The 24,038-nt window shown below is 42.2% G+C and overlaps 1 protein-coding gene across 2 annotated transcripts in view; it reads left to right on the top strand.

The window, feature by feature from the left end:
- Positions 1 to 23,704, top strand: part of tjp1b (tight junction protein 1b) — a 36,068-nt gene extending 12,364 nt beyond the window's left edge. Inside the window, exons 2-28 of one of the 2 annotated variants that reach the window (XM_008290765.1) lie at positions 2,647 to 2,703; positions 3,269 to 3,393; positions 3,510 to 3,612; positions 3,848 to 4,163; positions 4,536 to 4,639; positions 5,247 to 5,415; positions 5,529 to 5,673; positions 8,264 to 8,397; positions 9,029 to 9,134; positions 9,374 to 9,524; positions 10,154 to 10,262; positions 10,344 to 10,563; positions 10,768 to 10,952; positions 11,050 to 11,145; positions 11,241 to 11,323; positions 11,415 to 11,625; positions 11,734 to 11,834; positions 11,948 to 12,298; positions 12,639 to 12,869; positions 13,934 to 14,800; positions 15,360 to 15,451; positions 15,905 to 16,120; positions 16,247 to 16,383; positions 17,264 to 17,735; positions 17,923 to 18,140; positions 18,647 to 18,730; positions 21,921 to 23,704. In XM_008290765.1, coding sequence (XP_008288987.1) covers positions 2,656 to 2,703; positions 3,269 to 3,393; positions 3,510 to 3,612; positions 3,848 to 4,163; positions 4,536 to 4,639; positions 5,247 to 5,415; positions 5,529 to 5,673; positions 8,264 to 8,397; positions 9,029 to 9,134; positions 9,374 to 9,524; positions 10,154 to 10,262; positions 10,344 to 10,563; positions 10,768 to 10,952; positions 11,050 to 11,145; positions 11,241 to 11,323; positions 11,415 to 11,625; positions 11,734 to 11,834; positions 11,948 to 12,298; positions 12,639 to 12,869; positions 13,934 to 14,800; positions 15,360 to 15,451; positions 15,905 to 16,120; positions 16,247 to 16,383; positions 17,264 to 17,735; positions 17,923 to 18,140; positions 18,647 to 18,730; positions 21,921 to 22,015 — 5,169 coding nt within the window. In that variant the 5' untranslated portion in view covers positions 2,647 to 2,655 and the 3' untranslated portion in view covers positions 22,016 to 23,704. Of the gene's footprint in view, positions 1 to 2,646; positions 2,704 to 3,268; positions 3,394 to 3,509; positions 3,613 to 3,847; positions 4,164 to 4,535; positions 4,640 to 5,246; positions 5,416 to 5,528; positions 5,674 to 8,263; positions 8,398 to 9,028; positions 9,135 to 9,373; positions 9,525 to 10,153; positions 10,263 to 10,343; positions 10,564 to 10,767; positions 10,953 to 11,049; positions 11,146 to 11,240; positions 11,324 to 11,414; positions 11,626 to 11,733; positions 11,835 to 11,947; positions 12,299 to 12,638; positions 12,870 to 13,933; positions 14,801 to 15,359; positions 15,452 to 15,904; positions 16,121 to 16,246; positions 16,384 to 17,263; positions 17,736 to 17,922; positions 18,141 to 18,646; positions 18,791 to 21,920 lie in introns of both variants that reach the window. The other variant, XM_008290764.1, reaches the window with a different exon arrangement.
- Positions 23,705 to 24,038: the final 334 nt, after the last annotated feature.

The raw sequence follows: 24,038 nt of genomic DNA, 5'->3' as shown, positions 1-24,038 counted from the left end.
TTGTTTATTACTCCACAGTTTTAGATTCCTTCTTTTGTGTCCCCGTTCGGGTTTTTCTATTTCATTCATTTTAACCTCATTTATTTGTATTTGACTGGGAATAATCAGCATTTTCTAATCTTGTTTTCCAAACAGACAAATCACAGTTCTTGCAACATGTGGTCTAAAAATGATTTATTTGTGTGTGTGTGTGTGTGTGTGTGTGCATGTTTGTGTCACACTACATAGATATCTTTTAAAGAAAGTTTGAAAGTCAATTATTGTTATTATTATCTTAAGAGGCAAACCATCTATACATTTAGAGGGTTGATGAAGAAGACAGTGGCATAAATCCTGCTCCCTAAAGAGCCAACTTTACAGCAAGAATTCATGCGTCTGTTTTCACCAGACTTGTTAATATTCAGACGTCCCCCCCACCCGTCTCAAGTGCAGTGTATTCAATGTAAAAGGGCAGTGGGAGTTCCCTTTTTCAAACTTTTGTTCATCCTCCTTGTGTGAGTCCCACCATAAGCTGCTTGAGGAGTTTGTGACTGTTGCTGCCAAGTTGAGAACGTCTGGGGCCACTTGTGGCGATTTATTCAGCTGCCTGTATTCCCAGACGCCAGCTAATGTTTGGCACTTGGCCGACAGGTCGCAAAAGACATAAGGATGATGTGCTGAAGGAAGCCTGGGTAGTAAAACAATAAACAGAACAGCAACAGAGTCAGTCAACTAAGTTTCTACCTCTAACTGTGATTTCTAAAGTACAGAAACCAAACTAGACACAGTTTTCTTCAAACTTGAAACAGGTTTTTTAAGTTTTCTGTATTTTGCCTTTGGCCCATCCAAGATTTGGCCATCGTTATCACTTTTGCAGACTTGATAGCCGCACCATTAGCAGCTTGTCATGCTGATGTGGTGCATATTCATCTTCAGTGTGACACTGGACTGACACTTGCTAGATGTTTAGGGTCTGAAGCTGCCAACACAGCGACAGTAATGTTAGTGGCTAGTCCAAGCATTGGAACTGATGCCGCTTAAGTGTGAGATTCATCTCCCTTCGCTCATCTTTCATCACACTGTAATGTATCGCTACATGAGATCCCCATTTTATGCATAGGTGGTGTTTTAGGTGTCAAAGGAATTACCAGCAAAGCAGCAGGAAAAATGTGTGACAGTCTAACCTGTTAAGGTCACAGACCTAGGCTCAATTTACATGACAAATGCTGGTTATTGCATTAGGTGCTGTGATATTGGTTGTAATTTGCCCCAAAGGGATGGACCTGGTAGTATTTTATACGCAGTCATTGAATGTCTAATGTGTCGTGAGATTGTAGTAGAGGTGAAATGATACAGAAGCAGAGATGAGATAAGAAGCGAGCTGTGGGGTGCCGAGGACAGTGTTAACCAGCAGCTGAAGGAGTCGACCTTCATCTTATCCTCTGTGCTTGCTAATGGGACTGAGGCTGTGCTTCAGTTTTAAGGACAATGTGGTTTCATTGTATGCAGCAGCTTGTTTTGCATCGTCCCTATTGTATTCAGTGAGGTGTAAACATGTGACCCCACACTGTGGACCTACTATAAAGGAAACAGTCTTGTCTGACACCAGTATGTTGATAGTGTGTGTGGTCTGTTTGATTTGCTACTAAAACCAAGCACAACAAAGTGTTATCTGTATCACTGTAAATCAGCAACAGTGTGAAACAAACTGTGCTTCTGGGTGCAGGCCAGTATGTATAGTGTTTGTGACAGTTTGTATTCTAATTAAATTTCTGCTGTGAAGAGCCCAGAAACAGGCTGCTTCCTGCTCCTTCTACGACTAACTCTTGACTCGGTAGAATAAATGAAGTGGGAAAAGAAAATCAATATTATTATTGTCTGTCAGAGTGTTTACTATTAATTATATTTATCTAATTATTTTGCACTTTGACAGTTTATGTTGCTCAGTTCTTCCTTACTTCCTTTTTTTTTGCAGAGCAGTTGTGGTGGAAATGATGTAAAAAACCTAAATGTGCATCTATTTTTTAAAAACAACTTTCTACAGACTTAAGGGAAGGTTAAATAAACATTTGGCAGTGATGCTAATTGCATATATCATAGAGCTGCAACGAATAATTGAAGGTGTCATTTATTTTTTTTTAAAAATCAGCAATCTTTTGAAAAGAAATAAGACAAAACTTTCTGATTCCAGCTTCATTCCTCTATGACAGTGAACTAAATATCTCTGTGATGATGACAAAGGAAGACATTTGTGTTTTAGGAAACACTAACTGACATTTTTCAGTTTTTTTCTGACTTTATATAAAGGAGACAACTAAACGATTAAGCGAGAAGAAAAATGCACAGATTAATTAACAAAGAAAATATCTTTAATTAGTTAGAAGAATGATGTTCGCAGGGCTTGTGGACTTGTAATCTTGGAAGCAGTGGGTCAATTTAAAATGGTTAGAGGGCAAAAGGTAAGAGTTCCACTGATAGATTTTCAACCAGAACATGTAAAAGGCCTGAAAACAAGATTGATGTTTTGCTCAAGGAAACATTCATCATGTGTCCTGCTTGGGTCATTTTTCATACGAGACAATCAGGCCAACAGTATGCTCTCTTACCTTAGTTTACCTCTTTGGATGTCCTCGTTTGTGTTAAATGCGCTGTGTTTCTGTCTCTTAGAGTGCAGCAATGGAGGAGACAGTCATTTGGGAACAGCACACAGTAACACTACACAGGGTAGGTATCTCTAATCCACTATTTGTTCTTTGTTTCTATCTGTGTTGAAACTGAAAGTCCTTATGCCAAAATATCTTTACTCTGCCTGTTTTGCTGCATTTTCTTCCATCCCTGCATTTTTCTTCCCTCCTATTTTCAAGATCACATCTTGTAAGCAGTCTGCTCATAGTGTACATAGGTGCAGGTGGAACAGACAAAACAGCCGCGTTATCACACAGCTTCTCTTCTACATGATTCTCTCCCACGTTTTTGGCTGTGGAGACCAAATAACGTGCACAAAATGCTGATTTTGCACAGCCGTTAAGCTACTAGTGTATGTGCTTTCTGTCAGCGAAAAAATACCTATTTCACTGTAGAGTCTGTTGAGAGCAGATGTAGCCGTGTATGACTGCTAAATGTTTTTGCAATCCTGTGGATTTACTTATCAAACAGTGGTTCAGTGACATTTGTACAAATAGATGTTCCTTCTGTTATTGTCCACACATTCATGTTATCAGTATACTGGTATTTTTGGTCCACTCAGACCGCTAAATCAACAACCTAATCTGTGTTTGTCTGTTTCCAGGCACCAGGGTTTGGCTTTGGGATAGCCATATCAGGAGGTCGGGATAACCCTCATTTTCAGAGCGGCGAGACCTCCATTGTCATCTCGGATGTGCTGAAAGGAGGCCCGGCAGAAGGCCTACTGCAGTAAGATTTTGTTGCATTATTGGCAGCCCGGGTAGATTGCTAGTTTTTAGTATCAAATGACTCTCCTGTTCCAGAAAGACTCCAGTGTGTCTGTTCTTGGTGTCTCTTCTCTCTAGGGAAAATGACAGAGTCGTTATGGTCAATGCTGTCTCCATGGACAATGTGGAGCATGCATACGCTGTCCAGCAGCTTCGTAAAAGTGGGAAAATTGCCAAAATTGTGAGTGTTAGCTTCCCATTATGAATTCCTCTTGAAAGCTTGTTTTTTTGTCAGTTCTTAATGAGTGCAAAGTGTTGGAAGCAGGAATGCCATTTATATAGTCATGTATGGTGTCTGGATGTTCATATGTTTGACACTTAACTAGTAGGAGAAATGTACATGATGAGAGGAGCGTTTGATTTATCTTAAGTGACCGGTTGTCAGCCTGATCTCATATCTCATTTTCTTTCGACAGACAATCAGACGGAAGAGGAAGGTGCATGTCCCCATGGGCCGCCTAGGGGAGAGGGAAACTATGTCAGAGCATGACGAGGAGGAGGACAGCTACGATGAAGAGATATATGAAACGCGGAGTGGACGCAGTGGCGCTTACAGCGGTGTGGGCGGGGCTATGGGCAGGCGCAGTGGCCGGAGCAGTGGGCGAAGGGACAGGGAACGTGAACGCAGCGGCTCACGGGAGAGGAGCCTCTCCCCACGGTCAGACCGCCGCTCACACAACCTGCCCCCACGCCCTGCCAAGGTCACGCTTGTCAAATCCCGCAAAAATGAAGGTGAGGCTCACAAAGTCGGGCATGAAAAAGGTTGTCAGGAAGGTGTTCAGTGTTTTGAACCAGTAACTGCTCCACAAGGACATCCCTTGAGTTTTTATTTACTTGAGTATTACCAGACAACCTTGTTATTAGAAGAGAATCAAACCTCCAAATCAGCATTGGTTAACTGCCAGAGCAAACAAAACTTGCCAGCCACAGCAAAATCCAAGTTAACTCAAGTAAATCTAAGTAAAAGAGCAATTAATCTTCTTTAATCAGTACTGTTAATCCCAGTGGGAGCAGCAGCTGTCAGCAAAGTGTGGTCAATGTGGTGTGGTCACGTGAACTCTGTGCTAACATCGTCTTTGTTGCTGTCGTTCACTTTGTAAGCAGAATATGGCCTGCGCCTGGCCAGCCACATCTTTGTCAAGGACATTTCCCCTGAGAGCCTGGCAGCCAGGGATGGCAACATCCAGGAAGGGGATGTTGTACTGAAGGTGAGAGGGCCAGGGGAGGGAGAGACTCATCATTAAACATTTAGGATGATTGGAACAACTGGAAGTGTTAGATAATGTTCTGTTTTATACTTTAGGTTTGTTTAATAATTACGGTGTTTAAAACTTTATGTTGACTGGTAATGTGCGATTTATGTGACTTGTATTGACTGTACTATATATGGGTACTTTTGGCATTTTTTTCCCCCAGGAAATGGTAGACTTCTCTCGTTCAGTCTCATTATACATGTCTCACTGCTTTCTTTGAATGCAAGCACAGAGAGAGTGAAAGAATGAGGATGTGTTAGTTAATACCACCCCAGCTGACTGGTGGCTGCATCTAATTTTACTTTGTCTAGACTCCTTCTCACAGCTTTGCAAACCATTTTCCCCAGACAAACACGATTGGTGTTGCAGTTAAGTTGCAGTTGATTTAATGCTGTTGCAATCATGTATCTGTAGCCCAAACATGTGCCCATTTTGGTGGATTTCATAGTGAAACAGAGGCAATATTGTCTTATTTCACTTAGTTTCAATTCAAATTCTGTGGCTGTGTGAAAGTGTTCCTTGTCATGTCATGGCTAATAGCTTCTTTTTCTGATTCTCTCAGATTAATGGCACAGTGACAGAGAACCTCTCCTTGATAGATGCCAAGAAGCTGATAGAAAGGTCAAAGGGCAAGCTAAAAATGGTTGTTCAGAGAGACGAGAGGGCAACCCTGCTGAACATCCCTGACCTCGATGACAGCATTCCTTCAGCCAACGCCTCTGACAGAGATGGTGAGAGTGGTGTTAAGTGTTGGATTCAGCTGAGATAGGCGCAGATTAAAAGCCAGACTTGTCAGTGTGTATTTCAGACTGCAGCTGCTGAACAGTGGCTCTTGTTTGATCAGACATTTCAGATATCCATTCTTTGGCATCCGACCATTCCAATCGATCGCATGACAGACATCGTAGCAGCCGCTCCCGCTCTCCGGACAGACGATCTGAACCCTCAGACCACTCCAGACATTCGCCCCCACAAATCAGCAATGGCAGGTAAATATCATCTGTCCATAATTTTGTATTTTAGGCATGTAGCGGACATAAGTGCAGTAGTGGGATAGGTGTAAAATAATGATCTCTGTAGGTTTTAAGTATATGCATTTTATTTTTTATTTTTTTATCTTTAACAATCGTGTAATTCAGATTTTAATCAAAAAACCCCAAAACATCCACATCTTTTCCATCAAGATGTGAGTAGGATGACAGATTACCTTTGTCACAATCCCCATTCGGTCACAACTTTGATATTAAAATCACATTAATTTTAAATATTATTATGTTGAGCTAAGACAATTGAATAATGAGTCCAATAACTGAAAAATAAACAGCACAGATAGTTGTTTCCAACATGCATGTCAATCATTTCCTAGTTCCATAGGAGGATTTGGGAAACTGTGATTGATGCTTTTTGCTGACGGGGCATTTTCACCAGTGTGGTGTGGACACAAACCACTCAGCTACTGGGTTGCCCTGTGTACTACTGTCTGATACTTTTTAGTCCAAATGATTTATTTAATAATTGACAAAATGCTTGGCAGGTCATCAATGATTAAAATAATCATTAGTTTTAGCCAAATATTAAGATTAAAATACCTCGTGTGTAACCATAATTGATGTTGTCATAATGTCTTTGCGTTCATTTGTTAAGACAGGCTTTTTTTCCCTCTTTTTTTGTGGTGAAGGACTTTCGATTTAATGTTTGCGTTATTACCAGCCATTACCCCATTCAGCACTTCTTTGACTCTAACCTTGTTTGAAAGTACCTCATTAATTCTTCATTTAAACTCAATAGAGCACCACAGTTGTTCCCCTTTCACACTGCTTATTGACCCGAGAAAAGATAAAAGTCAACTGTTAAGCAGCAAAAGAGTCAGTCTTGGTCAAAATTACGCTTGAGAGCCAAAACTCTGCTGTGTTTAGTGTAAAAGTCTATTGCTTTGTACATGGTGCAATGTGCCAACCTGTCACTTAATGGGATCTGCTTTTTTTTTTTTTTTTTTTGGAATATACCTTTTGTACTTCAACAGCTGGAGAATACCGTAAGTTTGGCAACATTTCCCTGTTTAAATCCCCACTAGTATTATTGGTAGTAAATCCTAAATAGATTTAGTGTAGTTCAGTAGAGATGTTTTGACATTGATAAAGTACAGTAAACTCACAGCCATCATTCTAATGGAGAAATGATCAGTGTGTGTCAGAAAGAGCAGTGTTTTGTGTAACAGCAAGTTATTACTTGATGAATGTTGCTGAAGTGATGTTATACGACATCAATTATTCAGTGTTGCTTCTTCTTGAGATGACACAGTCCTGTGAAAGTGTCACTGGATCTCTGTGTCGCTTGAATCTTTTGGCGTGCAAAACCGCATGTTTGGCACAAGGGCAATATGACTGCAACAATGAATTAACAATAGACCATCACCTACCGGCTACCAGAGTTGGCTGGCTCCCCTTTTATGTGCGGTTGAGCTTTTGTACCAACTTCCTGTCAAAATACAGATGTCTGACTGAACGTTTGTGATTGTTTTTTAGATTCAGAAATGTAAAAAAAATACTTTACTAGGACACATGTAGGCCACCAGAGCACTTTCAATTCATTTTAGTATTTTAATCAACAGGAAGGATTGTTGAGACAGGATATTATTGTTTATCCAAACCTGATCTGTGATCTGTAACCTGTGACCTTTTCTCTCAGTTCAGGAAGTTGGCAGTTAAAAGTAAGTCCGTCTCCAGGATGGGCTGAAAAGAAGTTTGTTCCTCAGCAGCCAGTTCAAACAGGATGCTTTGTGGTTACTTTGCCACTCAGCCTGTGAATAAAGCAGTTCTCTGCCAATAAAGTTGTGCCAGTGAGTAGGACATGTGACCAGCAGAGCCACTGAGCCGCACCACTGTGCAGCCTGCTGATATTCCTCCTTTTCCCAAGAGTTGTTAAGAAACATATTGGAAATGTGAGCATTTATCAAAACACACACTTTCTTTTATTTATTTTATTTATTTATTTTGGTTTTTGGGCTGATCGTATTTATTCAACTGGACAGTGTAGAGAGATACAAAATGCCAGAGAGAGAGCATGGAGGTGACATCCAGCAAATGGTCTGGCTGGGAATCGAATAGGCCCTTTGTGCCCATATGGTATGCCTCCTAACCACTTACCTACTAAGTTGCCCCAAAACGCAGGGAGATTTTGACATCATTTACAATTATCTGGCTCGTAATTGGCCAGGGTCACTGTGTATCAGTTTCCACGCCCTTAATGTTTTAAAACTGGCAGAGCAGTCAAACCAAGCTGGTCTAAAGCCAGAGCCACACAGTGAAATTCACCTAGAGGACAGAATTCACTCTGACACCTTAGATAAGCTGCTCTAAAAATAGAGCACAAAAGAGTGGAAAGACAAAGCGATGACCTTCAAGACTAAGATGCAGCCTGAGAATCTAGCTGTTCTATTCACCTGACGGCGTATGTCTACTCAGGAGAGCACTTCATATGCTGCCTTCAAGCTCTACATCGGCAAAATGCAGTATTTATGATCGCATGTCTTCATTTTCTAAAGATAAATTCTATAAAAACATCTGTTTGTGTCTGCAGCCACAGAAGTCGTGACGACGAACGGATGTCAAAGCCGGCTTCGACACCATCGAAGCTACCGGAGGAGGTTCCTCTGCCCAAACCGAAGGAGTCAGCCATTGCAAGAGAGGACAAACAGCTCCCACCACTCCCAGGTCAGAGAAACAACAGTCAGCCAGTTAACCAAACAACTGTGTGGTCTTTAGGAGAAATCCTTTGTAAATCAGTCTGACTTTTGTCTTACATCCATACTTGTGAAAGTTGTAAGCAAATGAGGCAACGTGTATTTCCCTGCCTGTCATTTGCAACAGAATATTTAATGGCTTCATGGTAGTAAAACGAATTCTTGTTTGAATCAGTTATTTTTGCCCTTTTTAGAAGCGCAACTACCAGAAAAGTTAGATCCAGACGCCTGCTGAGCCTGGCTCAGTTTGCCTGGAGCCAAGTGAAAATAAACCATATGAGTTGATTGAGTCTGACGTTCCTCCCCAGCCTGCAGCACTCTGCTGCCTTTCTGTTTGACCTCCCTGCTCAGGACACTGTGTGCCTTTAGTGTGTGTGGTTGTGCACAAGCATCTGTGTGATAATACTTTGCTTTTGTGTGGTTTTGAACAGTTGTTTTTCCATTAGTGTACTTGTTCCCAGTCGTACATGTGCATCTGCACTATTGTTACGTTGTGATAGTGGTGGGAGAGGTTTTTTTTTTTTTTTCACATCTACAATCTGTTTTATGTGTTCATCATCTGTCTGCATTAATAACATGAGCTTGCATGTGTCTGTATTCAGAGCCAAAGCCGGTGTATGCTCAACCTGGACAGCCAGATGTAGACCTGCCAGTCAGTCCCTCTGATGCCCCTGTGCCAAGCGCTGCCCATGACGACAGTATTCTACGGTAATATTGACAGTAAAATAAAATGCTGTTGCATAAAAATATACAGGTCTCTTGAAAAACTGCTGAGGAAAAACTACTTTGTTTGTGCCTTTCACACAATATTCAACGTTCTCTCGAGAAATCTAGCTTCCATCCAAGAATCATTTAACTATTTATAAACTAGTTTATATTTGTAAGATGGCAATACCAAATGGTGTCACGTCAAAGGAAGTCAGCTGAACAACTGTCTTTATCCTCAGGCCAAGCATGAAGTTGGTGAAATTCAAGAAGGGGGAGAGTGTGGGTCTGCGACTGGCAGGGGGGAATGACGTGGGCATCTTTGTAGCCGGAGTACTGGAGGATAGCCCAGCTGCTAAGGAGGGCCTGGAGGAGGGCGACCAAATTCTCAGGGTGAGATGCTGTAATTTAAACGCAAGCTGATGTAAAACGAGAGCAAAATATTTTCTGTCAAAGATGCGGAGCTATTACTCAAAGAATTGTGTAGATGACAGAGAAAAGAGGAAATAGGTGAACAGGATGCATTTTCATTCTCTTTATTTTAACAATGGGCACTGATAGTGTCTGTAAACTGCAATGTCTTATAGGGAATGTGTCCTGAAGCTTTCCTTTTTTTTATTCATGGTTTTACACACTGGCTGCTCCAAAATTCCTATATCTTCACGCTTGTCTCTTAGCAATGGCCCCGAGGGAGCACACACAAAAACACTGTTTCCTCTCGCCGTGTTTGTCCCATTCCCTCACAGTCATATATCTCGCTGTTTGTACCTCCTCCTCTTTTCTCCAAGCATATTGAGGAATGGCTCGAGTTCTTGCAGTGCAATAAAACCTGCTGTTACCCAGGCAATTCAGAGAACAGGAAGAGCTATGTAAACCTTTATCTAAATAGAGATTTACACTTTTTGTCATGCACTCTTTCAACAGTAAAGGCTGCTCTTTAACTTGAACTTTAAAGTCCAAGATAACGGTGAAATTATTGTGTTGAAATCATTTCAAAAGAAACATGTTTTCCCAAATTCCAGGTAAATAATGTCGATTTTGCAAACATAATCCGAGAGGAGGCGGTGCTATTCCTCCTTGACCTTCCCAAGGGTGAAGAGGTCACCATTCTGGCCCAGAAGAAGAAAGACGGTAAATAGAGTGAATGAAGTTATGAGATTAATTTCTGTTGGTATGATAGACGTTTCTAACTTACCGCTTTGTCCTGTTCAGTATATCGGCGGATCGTGGAATCAGATGTTGGTGACTCCTTCTACATCCGGACACACTTTGAGTATGAGAAGGAATCTCCATATGGGTTAAGCTTTAACAAGGGAGAGGTGTTCCGTGTGGTGGACACCCTCTACAACGGCAAGCTGGGCTCCTGGCTGGCTATTCGTATTGGCAAGAACCATCAGGAGGTGGAGAGGGGCATCATCCCCAACAAAAACAGGTGACAGCATCCTGACTGACATGTCACAGATTTGTCTTGATTCGCAGTTAGTCCTCATATTTGTACTAAATGTGTTGTTATTATTATCGCCATGCTGCGTCCTTAAGCACTGGCAATGTTGAGATCAGCTGTGCCAAGTTTATGACACATCCATTAGCTTGTGTGACATAAAGAACTGTCTGTCTTTCTCCCATTTATCAACAGAGCGGAGCAGCTCTCCAGTGTGCAATACACTCTCCCCAAAACAGCAGGCGGTGACAGGGCCGACTTCTGGAGGTTCCGTGGTCTTCGCAGTTCAAAGAGGAACCTGAGGAAGAGCAGAGAGGACCTCTCCTCCCAGCCAGTCCAAACAAAGTTCCCAGCTTATGAAAGAGTTGTACTCAGAGAGGGTGAGGAATCTGAACATGTCTGCTGGGTTACATGTTAAAGTAAGACCAGTAGTGCAGTTTTTGAGTCTTGTTAATGCTTTGTTGTCTTTTTTTGCAGCTGGTTTCCTTAGACCGGTTGTGATATTTGGACCTATCGCTGATGTGGCTCGAGAAAAACTCTCCAGAGAAGAGCCAGATCTTTTTGAGCTTGCAAGTATGTCTGAAACTACATTTGGAAAAATAGCACATTAGTATTCAATTTATGTGTTTATTTATTTTTTCATTAAATTCGTCTATGTTGTTTTCCAGAGAGTGAACCGAGGGATGCAGGAACAGATCAGCGGAGTTCAGGAATCATTCGTCTTCACACCATCAAGCAGATCATTGACAGAGTGAGCATACCTCCTTCTATCATATGTTTTTAAACTATTTCTTTACACATAAACTCTTACTCATTCCTCTTTCTGTCTTTATCCAATGAAGGACAAACATGCTGTGCTGGACATCACCCCAAATGCTGTGGACAGGCTGAACTACGCCCAGTGGTACCCAATTGTAGTCTTCCTAAATCCTGATAATAAACAGGGTGTGAAGAACATGAGGACCAGACTGTGTCCAGAGTCCAGGAAAAGCGCCAGGAAGCTCTATGAGCGAGCCATTAAACTGAGGAAGAATAATCACCACCTGTTCACCAGTAAGTGGACAAAGTGTATTAAAATCCTGTAAATTAAAAATGTAAATTGACTCTTTTGCATGTTTTATTCTTTATGAAGAGATTGTAATGCAAACTATTCTCTCCAAGCGACCATCAACTTGAATAATATGAACGATGGCTGGTATGGAGCTCTGAAAGAAACCATCCAACAACAGCAGAACCAGTTGGTGTGGGTGTCAGAGGGCAAGGTGAGGCAACTGGCCAGTTAGTCGTTCTGTTCCACTGCACTGAGCAGCGTTAGCTAAATCCTTTTAGTGTGACTTTGTAAGCCATGAGGTAACAGTTTCTCTGCTCTGCTCAGGCGGATGGCACCACAGAGGATGACTTGGATATCCATGATGACCGTCTGTCCTACCTGTCGGCGCCAGGTAGTGAATACTCCATGTATAGCACTGACAGCCGCCACACTTCTGACTATGAGGACACGGACACAGAGGGTGGAGCGTACACAGACCAGGAATTAGATGAGACTTTGAATGATGAGGTGGGTCTGCCCACGGAGCCTGCCATCACCCGCTCTTCAGAGCCTGTGCGAGAAGACCCCCCTGTAATTCAGGACACCCCTGGTTACCCCGGATACCAGCACCCAGTGCAACCTGACCCAGCCAGTCGCATAGACCCTGCTGGGTTCAAGATGGCTGCTCCTCAGCAGGTAAAGTTCATATCAAGCATGGCAGGCAGGCCGCTACAGGCTGTGCCTGTCAAAGATGGATGTATGGAAAAAAGTATTTACTGCAGAGCAGAGGAATAGCTCCTTTGTATTCGGTGTTGTGTTGTGACCTTTGTTAAGATTAATTGTCCTTTGCTAAGTAATAAACATGTTTTAGAAGCTACTGGTACGTTATCTATTCTAACCACATTTTGCAAGTGCATTCTCTGGCTGGTGTAAAACTGATTCAGTGTAAGGAAGAAGATCATGGTGTTGGGGTAAGCTGTACTTTGTGTGCCCTTGGCAGGCTGTGTTATAAATGTCTTTTAACAATACTTCACAGCAAGGTGAGGCTGCTCTGCCCATGCCCTCGTTGCCTCCGACGGCGGTAGCTACCCCTGCTGTTGAGCAGCCTGTACAGCTAGAGGGTGTGCACCTAGAGGAGCCGCCTGCTGCAGCCGCAGCTCCTCAGGCTGACTCACTTAACAGCCCCAGCCCTGCCCCTGAGCTTATTCAGCCCCCACCACCACCACATGAACCCCACCCGTCTGGACCGCCTGGTCCAGAACCAAAGGTACCCGCTGTTTCACCAGCCACTCGGACCGGGCCTGGGCCCCAGCCTGCTGTTTTAACTGCCTGTCTTCTCACACATGCTTTCCACTCGCTCTCTGCATGACATGCCCACACTGTGTGACTCACTGAGCCCACTGTGTGCCTCTGGCTCCCAGAGAAAATGTGTGACAGACTAGTCCACATGCACCACAGTGGGCTGGGAGACCAGAAGGACTGGTACATCTGAGTCTTTGACCAGGGTGAAGACATCCACAACCAGCCCTAACTGTTGCCTATTACTTCCTTTGCATGGCTCCTAATGTTTTTTGGGTTCCTTTCAGCTTTAACTCTCTTCTGTAGATGAACGATAGTAGCACTTACAGTGGCATCGTAGTGGGTAGATGTGTTGTTTGTTGTAGTGCCAGTAGTTTGACATTGCATCAGATGCAAACTGAATGTTTATTGCATGATGAAAGCTAACCTGCAGACAGTACTTTTGGTAATAACTTCCATTGAGCAATTCTCCCTATGGAAAAACAAACTTACATCAGCACACTGCATTATGTTTTCTGTTGAGTAGTTTTGTCGTGAGTAGATGCCAACAAATCAACCTTCTTCCATAGGAAGTACTGTAACTAGATTTGCTGTCTACAGGCTACACATCATATGTTTGAAATGAGGCCTTTCATAAATTTGCAAATTGCTTGTTAATACACTATTAATGAAACGCGTTAACATGTAAAATGCACTTCTGTTCATATGGATCATCATCATTCTTGAAAGGCATCTTGTCAAACAGAGGCATTCAGAACTGTTTTTGAATAATGACCAAAGGTTTGCTTGTGTAATTGCACTTTGACTTGATGTTTGTTTAATTAATTGGTTGAGGGATTTTCTAATAATTTGCATAATCTTGTGTATGTTAAGTTCCTCAAGGTTTCAGTTTATTTCCAAGTTATGAATTTAATCTTAATCTGGTGTTGGGAAAATACTGGCTGCTTTTTGTCCTTAAACATGGTGGTTTGTTGAAAACTCGAACTGATGTTAATGTGGTAGATGTATTCATTTCATTTTGTTTCCTTACAGATGTACAAGAAAGATCTGTACAATATGGAGGACCCTGTGCGAATCAACCATGGCCTGAAGCAGTCTATGAGCTACAGTCACCAGCCGCCGTACCAGGACAAACAGCCATACCGCGAATACGACCACCCGCCTTACGGATACGATGGAGGCGGCTACGCAGAACCAAAGCCTCACAACACTGACTCTCACCTGCACTACGACAACCGTGTGCCTCATTACAACGAACAGTGGCCCCCTTATGACCAGCAGACCTCATCCTCCCAGCCCGCAGGGTACCAGCCGGGCCACCAGCAACCCATGGGCTACAGCCCCCGGTCCCCCTACGAGGATGGACCAGGGAGGGACTACAGCCCCCCTCAGCCGCGCTATGATGAGGCCCCACCGGTGGGCTACGATGGCAGACCACGTCACAGTAAACCTGGACCGATTCGTTATGATGAACCTCCTCCGCCGCCTCCTCCTGCAGGCTACGATGCTCGCTCTCCTTATGAGGCAGAATCCCACAGCTTCCCCATTAATTCACCTCGATCGCCAGAGCCTCCAAAGCAGTATTACGGCGACTCTGGTCTGAGGCCCACCTACATGCCGGGGCCTCCAAACCGGGGTTATAAGCCAGGGATGCACGAGTCTATGATAAACTCTGAAACCACCATTCCTCCTCCTCCTAAACCAGAGACCCTGCCCTCCCCAGGTGAGCCAGCAATCACTCCGGGCTCCAAACCCCTTCCTCCTCCACCCCGGGAAGACCTGGATGAGGACCCAGCTATGAAACCGCAGTCAGTGCTGAACAGAGTCAAGATGTTTGAGAATAAGCGGTCTGTTTCCATGGACAGGGCTAAAGAGGGAGGAGAGTCATCCGCACTCAGGGTATGTTCACAGTGTGAGACTGTAATTGAGATGTTTGACAACATATTTTCAGTGCCTCATTAGTCTCAATATTAACCTCTACTTCCACATTTCAGACATATATTTGTACTTGTAAACATTGCTGATAATAGGGATACCCTGGTGAGCATCCTTGTGTGAATACAAACACAGATTACTGAGAACGTCGCTACAAACAGAACTAAAACTAACTGGAACCAAAATATACACAACAATGATGGCTGTTGTCAGGGTGGGTCATATTTGGTTAAATGTCAGGTAGGACTCTTTATTGGTTGTTTAACAGTATGACAAATACATGAAACAATAATAAACCTCCTGAAAGGTCAAATCTCTCGTTAGATGTGGCAGTGAAAGAACTGCACAACTTGAAACTGCGAGCTTGTTTTATGTGAAATCATTGCTTTATAAACCTGCCTGTAAGACATCAGGCACAATGAAACACATGAATCTCTGTGTGCATGCTGTCCATTCATGTGAGGAAAAAAAATTGATTTGATGTGAGAAGCACTAAAGAGGAGCCCCTGTGTTTGTTTTTCAGCCTGCAGATGTTCCTAAACCTGTGAGTGCACCTGGCCCAGTCCTCAAAGCCAATTCCCTCAGCAACCTGGAGCAGGAGAAGTCCACCTATAGGTATGTAGTCCTCATTACAGAACCCCAGGCTACAGAGAGTAGGTGACTGAAGGACAACTTGTAAGACTCACAAAGACATCTTGGAATTCTTTCGTTGTTGTCTTAGCTCCACCTAGTGGAGTTAAGTCACTCTGCAGAGCGCCGGGCTTTGGTGCATGTTAGCAGGACAATTAGGAACCTCATTACTTCCTGCTGTGAGAGGGTCAGCTCTAGTCTTATTACCTTCCTGAACTCCACACCCTTTCTCAGATTTCTATATTGTTTTCAACCTTATTTGATGAACTGACATTGACTTGTCATCGAATGATTATTTCTGATATGAAAAGACAACAAGGATGTATCAGATGTCTCACAAAACTCTGTCTAGCAGGTTTCAGGTCAGTCATACTGTCTGGTAGTGCTGTGTAAATTAGTGCATCTGTTTTATTTTTTTCTCTTTGGCTTCCTCTGCAGAGCTCCTGAGCCACAGAAGCCCCATCCTAAACCCCTCGATGATGTAGTGCGTTCCAACCACTATGACCCAGATGAGGACGAGGAGTACTACAGGAAGCAGTTGTCCTACTTTGATCGCCGTAGCTTCGACAGTAAGGCCATGGGCCAACCCAGTCCTGGCATCAATCGCTTCCATGATCTGCCCAAACCAGCGCAGCTGTCTTACCCATACAACAGGTAACACCACACCTCATGCCAGCAGTATTTGCTGTTTTACTTCCTAATTCCTGCGCTTCTTAGTCACAGCAATTGCTGAATTACAATTGCTTTCTTCTCTGTATTGTTTGTCTCTACCGCCTGCAGAGTTGAGTCTGTGGAGAAGGTGAGTCCAGTGGAGAAAAGATATGAACCTCTGCCCCAAATCAGTCCCTCCTCACAGTATGGGCCCCCAGCCTCCGCCATCCCGCCCAACACGCTGCCCAAACTCAGCCCCAGTGATGGTAAGCTGTCCAAGTTGTTCGACTAGACTTTTACACTTTATCATGTACTCGGTTAGTGCTCATCAGTATTCCAGGCACACTGAAACATATTACACAGTTGTTGATTCACCCTGAAGTAACCAAGTTAGTCTGCTTCTTCCAGTAAGCTGTTTTTGTTTTAGTTATTTTTATTTTTTTTTAATTGAAATTTCCATGACAAGTTTTCTACCATTCACTGTTGCTGTCTAGAATATTTTATGTGATGGCATTCTTGCACACATAATTACATTTCCTAAATGTTCTGTATATGAGAATTTGGTTTCCGTACAAGTAGCAGTACTTGTTAGTAGCCTGGAAGTATGTAGTACATTAGAAACACTGGATGTCCCATTAAAATGTTGGCCTTGTGTGTGGTTAACCAGATTTCTAACAGCTGTTTTTTTTTTTTTTTTTTTTTGGAATAAATACACACATACATGGCAACAATTGATAAGAATTACCACGTTACCTCAGTGCATGTAAACACACCACTTCCAGCTGTCTGTCTATTGTATGTGTGTAGTTTTGCATAGGATTGTCCAAATTCAATAGAAACTAAAAGTTACTGTCAGTTACAGGACTCCTTATTGTTCTTGTTGCTGGAGATAGTTTGTTACTGGCTGTATGTTTGAGGTGGCTGTAGAATGACTGTAGAATTTATCAGACACACCCATGATGGGATTGCATGAGGGATAAGAATCAAAACATCTTAAGTACCAAACCTTTTATACAGTACTGTTACTCTAGAAAACTACTCATTGTGCCTACCGTAGAGTAAGAGCTCTGCCCAACATACAAGTGCAAGTATGTAATAATTTAATCAAGACTTTAAGTAATAGCATCCTTTTCCACATATTTCCAGCTAACTCCATACCTGAACCGTTGAGCTCACCCAATCCTAAACCTGAGCTGGTAGCTCTCAGGCCGGTCAGCAGGGACGAACCCACACCAGGCGGCTACCTGCCTCCGAGGGTCATCCCTGACAAATCCCCAGTCAATGGCACTGATGCAGCACCCCCAAAGACGCTGGGCGCTCCCGCTCCAACTAGCTATAACCGCTACGTCCCCAAGCCTTATACCAGCGCAGCCCGGCCCTTTGAGCGCAAGTTCGAGAGCCCCAAGTTCAACCACAATCTGCTGCCCAACGACACACAGGTGAAGACAGACCTCCTCAGTAAGCCCAGTGTGGTGAGCAACAGTAGTGGGAAACCTCAGCTGTCACCGCAGCCCCTCGATCACGACAGCGGCCTGGACACCTTCACACGCACTATGGACAACAGGCCCAAATACCAGCACAATAACATCAACGCCATCCCCAAGGCCATCCCCGTAAGGTAAGACACTCATAAATTTTCGCATCAGCAGCCAGTGACGTCTTTGAGGGTAATTACTGAGCTGCTGAAAGACAGAAAGAGACTTGTTCGTTCTCAGGGGGGTTGCTCTCGTGTCCTCTGCTATGCATTATTCTCTGCCTGCACTGATGTGACTGATGATGCTGACTCCTGCGCCGCTGTCCCTCAGCCCCAGTGCACTGGATGATGACGACGAGGACGAAGGGCACACAGTGGTGGCCACCGCCCGGGGGATCTTCAACTGTAACGGAGGGGTCCTGAGCTCCATCGAAACGGGCGTCAGCATCATCATCCCCCAGGGTGCCATCCCAGAGAGTGTGGAGCAGGAGATTTACTTCAAGGTGTGCCGGGACAACAGCATCCTGCCCCCCCTCGACAAGGAGAAAGGTCAGTCCCTCGCTGCTGTACAGACATCCTCTGGTGCCCTAAATAAGTCAAGAACAAGAAGTTCCAGCATCTAAGAAAACCTCTGGTAAACTTAAATTGCTGATGTACTTTTGATAAAAAGTAAAAATTGTAATTAATGGAGTTTATGGCTTTTGTGTTTTCGCTGTTGCATTACAAAAGATTTGAAGCATTTATGTCTCACTACAGTTTACACTACTGGGGGTATACTTGCCCTGAACTGATAGAAAAGCTGATTTACAGCAAAGGCTATTAGGCAAAATCATACCCATGCTAGCAGTTCTAGGTGGAGATTTTTAATTAACATTTATCACCAAGGGAGTGTACTTAATTAATTAACGTGGCCAGTCAGTTAACAGTTAATTTTCTTTCATGATGAAGGCCAGGCAACAGACTTTTCCTCTTGATTGGGTAACGCTTAATCCTCGGTGCTGATAAATTCCCGTGTTTAATTTGTGGAATATAAATCTTGTTGTGTATCCGTGCAGGAGAAACGCTGCTAAGTCCGCTGGTGATGTGTGGCCCTCATGGACTCAAGTTTCTGAAGCCGGTGGAGCTGCGCTTACCTCACTGTGCGTCTATGACCCCTGATGGTTGGTCTTTTGCTCTAAAATCCTCCGACTCCTCGTCGGGTACGCTGTCCTCTCTCTGTCCTTTTGGGGGTCTGTGGGCTGACTTTGGTGATTAAAGAGGAGCATTTATTGGTGTTCAGGATCATTTTAATCATCTCATTCGTTTTCCCACATTCCCCTTGATTTTTCATCATGCATGTGCCGTTTGGAGTTTAAGTTACTTTCTTATTTTCATGCTTAATGTGAACTCCAAATACTGGGCTACCTTACTCTAAGAATTACTCTGGTGCTCAACAAGGCGCATCACTTAGGAATTTCATATTTCTAGCCTTTTTCTGTGGCAGTCTGTTACAATAGGGATGGGCTGCACAAACAAAAATATTAACTAAATGTTTTTTAGCATCCGTAATTAAAAGGTACGCACTCAAAATATTCTCAAATTTATTTGCAACCTTTATCCAACAGTTTTGATAAACATGACATAAATGGTATCAGAGCCCTTTAAGTTGCTTCAGTTCAGCATTTTAAATTGAAAACAAAATGAAAACATTTTCAATACCTCACAACATTTTATAGAACAAACTCCTATTCAGTTAAATTGTCTGAATTGTCTGATTGTTTCACAGCACTACAGTCCAGTCCAATGTTCTGACCAGTAGAACTGCTCTGTAGAGGGCATAGAATTAGGTTTTTGTCCATCCATGAGTTCAATTTTTAGAGAACAATTAACTTATTCAAAGGGGACCTATTCCATATTATACACTTCCTTATTTTCTGGCATATTTGTACTTTAACTACTTTTTAACTTTTCACTAAAGTTGATCTTATCTTATCTTAATGTTACAATGTCAGATGCTCACATTAAACATGGCCAAGCTTTAAAATGTAGACATTAACACATGTAAAAGTAGTCCCTGTGACCCAAAGCTTCAGACGGCGCTGAACATTTAAACACTTTTTTCTACTTTTGTGATAAAATGACATCAAGTCGTCACAGATTTCCTTCTCCCGGTGTCTCCTCCAGGCACAGCATGTGCACAAAGTCAAACTGCAGTGTTCTTGTTTGTACACATTCTTGGAAAACAGCAGCACTACAGAAATATTATGCGCATTTGATGTACTTACAACTGAGGAGATACGATGCAGTCATTTGTCAACAGCACAATAACTGCTGGACTTTTTATTCTACCAGATACATTACCTTTGGTATTACCTGACAGCACGTTTTCTATTTCCGTCAGCATTTTAGCACATTTCCACACCTGCACCTGTTCATAGAGGCATATATAGAAAAATAGCTTATGACTGAAAGACTAAACCCGACGTTATGTTACACAATAGGCAGGTAATGAGTGTAGTATTTACTAAACAGACCATCTGCTGAAAACTTTATTGCTGCAGATGTGTGTGGTGTCCACTCTCATATTCTTGATTGGATTCAGGCTGGAAAATGTGTGGATCGATTTGAGAAGCTGCCATTTTTAAACTAATTCACTGCTGGGTTCACAGTTTTCTACCTGAACCTCCACAAGGTGCAGCGCGTCCGCAGGCTTCCAGACCAATCAGAAGAAAGTGAAGTTTAGGGAAGGAGGCCTCAAAGAGATGCAATAATATCGTCTGTTTTCAGGCAGAGGCTGAACTGAAGGACATTTTTTGAACTGTGAAGCATGTAAAGCTACTCTAGTGGTATATCATTATATAAATATACAGCTGGGAATTAGCGAGAGACGTCCCCTTTAATAGCTTACCAAAGCTTGATGTGTGTGCTTTACACTGTGACCATGATTTTCATTTCTACAAAAAAAAATCTGCTCAAATGTTGTTTTGTAATGATATAAAGTATGAATTAGTGCAGACTGTATCATAAATTCCTGTTGATGATTAAGTCACTCTGAATTTATGTGATTAGTTCGCACTTAGTGAATCATCACTTTAATGAATGTCAACTCTCATTTACTTCATACATTAATTTATATGGCACCAAATTAGCTTGAATCCAGTTACAGATGTACTTTATCAGCCCCTCTGAAAGCACAGCAGCGTTTATTCAGTACCTATTTATGCAGTGTTGATGTTTGCTGAGCGGTTATTGACGAATTAGTGTCATGACGTGATTTTACATTTCAAGTTTAATGGAGGTTCCAGGTGTGAAGTACTGATAAACTCATCATCTGAATGGGATAGTCATTGTTTTGGAGCAACATGTAGAAAAATGTATTTCTGTAAAAAAAAAAAAATAAATTAAATAAATCCCTGCACTAGTTCAAACCTGGCACCCACATTACTCACAACACAGCTTGACCACTTAGCGTCCAGTTAGAGGTTTAGGTATGGAGATTGATGAGTTAATGTAGCTGCTAGCTTCATGGAAACATAAGGAGCGGGCTGCAACAGTCATGCATTAAGAAAATCTTGTCTTCTTCAAGCTTAATGCTGATTCACTTTAATCAGGTTCCTGCCCAACAAGCTTCACACAACTTCTTTCACATGTGCAGTAGAACTCCATGAGGCCTGTAAACAGACTTTAGTGTCTAAAACTAGTGTAGAGCCTCTTTACTGTATTATCTATATGTTCCCTAATGGTTTGTCAACTGAAACATGCTCATTGATCTTGGTTATTATATTTAAAAAGTAACATAACTTCCAGATGTTGACAACTTGTTTGATAAAGAGGCGTCGCTGTGCTTTCCCAGAGGCTGACCGAGTGTATTGGTCTGAAATGTCTTTTTCTATGTAACTGGATTCCTGCTAATTAGGTAGCATAAAAATTGCTGTATAAACTAACTTGACATTCATTAAATTAATGATCCGGGGTCTTTCCTGCATAGAGGAATTTTTGGCGCCCTCCCAAAGAGGTTTTATCCAGCGCCAAAAAGAAAAAAAAATCCCAAACCAGTTTTGTTAATTGGGCTTTCATTTACTCGAGCATAATTGGCATAATGTAGCACGGACTCGTGGTTTTTACTGTATCCGGACCAGTCATGCTTACTGTCATACACAGTCGCCCCCCAAAGGCCCATTCTGAGCCGGGACCAACCCTGATAATCCAATAAGCATTCACTAATAACATAAACTCACAGTGAGCAACAGGAATTCATGGTGATTTCACAGTGCCTGCTGTGTGTTTGTTTTCTGAATTTTAAAGACGAGGCTCCCCAGCAGCTCACCTCATGTCTCCGTTTTCCTGCAGGTGATCCCAAAACCTGGCAGAACAAATCTCTCCCTGGAGATCCAAACTACCTGGTGGGTGCAAACTGTGTGTCTGTGCTCATTGACCACTTCTGAAGAGGGCAACAGCTGGCCTGTTACTGAATGTGATAAACAGGGGACCTCAGCGGCCCCTGCTGTGCTCCCTCCACTGTGGCGGGGTGCACGTTGCTCCATGAAGTATGAACTCGATACTCTCACGTTGTTTACTGTGCCCAAAATTTAAAAAAGAAAAAAAGAAAAAAAAACAAAACACACACACACACACAAGGAGAGTCGGAGGAGTCCAGCACCCCCGAGGCTGTACTCTTGTTCTTTTCTTTCATTTTTTTTCGGTGCTTTCAAGGCTTGCAAAAAATAATGATTAAAACACGTTATTTAAACAAAAGGAACTGAAGTTGGAATGCATGACCAGTGCCACAGACTGAATAATCTCATTTTGACATTTTTAGCTAATTTTGTAAAAGGTCTGAGCAGTGCAAGGAGGAAAAAAAAAAAAAAGGAGAATTTTGGAAACTTGTTTAATATTGCAATGGGATTTTTGCGTACTGTAAAAATAACGAAAAAATACACTCACAAACAACAAAGTTGGTATATGCAAAACTTTTGTTTGTGAGTTCTGTGGTCATGCGTTTCACTCATGAAGGATCTCTGAGGACTTGAGAAATGCTGAGCCTGACTCATGAAGGAAGACGTAGGCATCATAAAGATTAAAAAAAAGAAAATAAAATAACGAAGAATGAAAGTTAAGTATTAGTATCAGAAGCCCGTTTGTTCTGACGAGGCTCTCTCTGTTTAAAACTGATGTTTTGTAGAAATGTTTTACCGTAGATAAATATACTGACTTGATTTTACAAACTCCTGCTGTCTAGAGATCTATGCATGTGCTATGACTCAGGTCCAGAAGCCTGCTACTACTAAGTTCAACACATGAAAATCCCATCGTACACTGCAAGCAGTGATGCCTTATCTGCATATTAACTTTTCAGTGAAACTTTATCACATCAGTTACAGCGATCACTACGGAAGAAAAAGTTGTCTCTGCATTTTCTCCTAAACAGTGAACTTGGATTTAGCACACGAGAATAATTGAGGCTGATGAAAAGGTATGCTTTCTTTTACTGCTATGCATATGAAGTCTGAGGAAATACAAAAACGCTAGAAGATGTTTAAAATTGTGGCTGTACATATTGCTAGCATATGGCCTTGGTTCTCTGTAAATGAACTTTTGTACATCTTTGTTATTTTGTATAAAAGAGAAAACATTTGTTAAAAAAGAGAAAGCGGTTACATTGGTTATGTTTGTATTCTGGTTATACCCCTGAGCCTTGGAACTGACATAAGCAGTAATAAGTCCGACTTTTCTACCAACATATACACACACTACTTAAGGCATTTTTAACTGTCAGAAAACTTTTTATTCTTATTTACAAAATAGAGAAGTGCTTGGTTTAAATGATTTTAAAAGATGTACTTGAGGGGGGCTGCTGTGAAGAGTGGTCCCTTCCTTTATTTGTGATACTGGATGCTGTATTGTGTGCCCTGAAATGTATTTTTGTACTAATAGACAATTTATTATGGCACATCAGTACTATTTTTCTTTTGATATGATAACACTGCTTCAACCCAACACTAGTTTATTTTCCCGTGTGGCTGACATTCTTTTTATTTATTTTGATTTTACTTTGGTTCGATTTTTTTTTTCCTTTGCAACACATTTCTAAGTATACCACTGTATTACTAAATAAATTCATTTATAAAGTAAAAGCTCCTTGGCTTCGCGTGTTGTGTTGCTGCTCCAGATGTTTCACATAGACACACCCAGACTGTTTCACTGCCAATCAGCTCCACAGATTCCTTTGAGGGTTTAGAAGCTGCCGATTGCATTGACACTATGCAACACTTGATTGAAGTTTCAAGTGCAGCTGCTTCCTAACTTACTCCACATGTAGATTTAGTCAACTTAGCGGCTTGGTGGAAAAATCTGCCGACACAAAGGTTTCACTTTTGGAACATCTGAGTTGAAGTTTCAAGGGACACATTAGATTTTTGTCCCTCAATCTACACTCAATAACAATAATGACAAATTAAAGCCGCAAGC

This window comes from Stegastes partitus, unplaced genomic scaffold (assembly GCF_000690725.1).
Source record: "Stegastes partitus isolate 25-593 unplaced genomic scaffold, Stegastes_partitus-1.0.2 Scaffold694, whole genome shotgun sequence".
Classification (NCBI taxonomy): domain Eukaryota; kingdom Metazoa; phylum Chordata; class Actinopteri; family Pomacentridae; genus Stegastes; species Stegastes partitus.
Note: the sequence above shows the minus strand (reverse complement) of the source record. Positions and strands in the feature narration are given on the sequence as shown.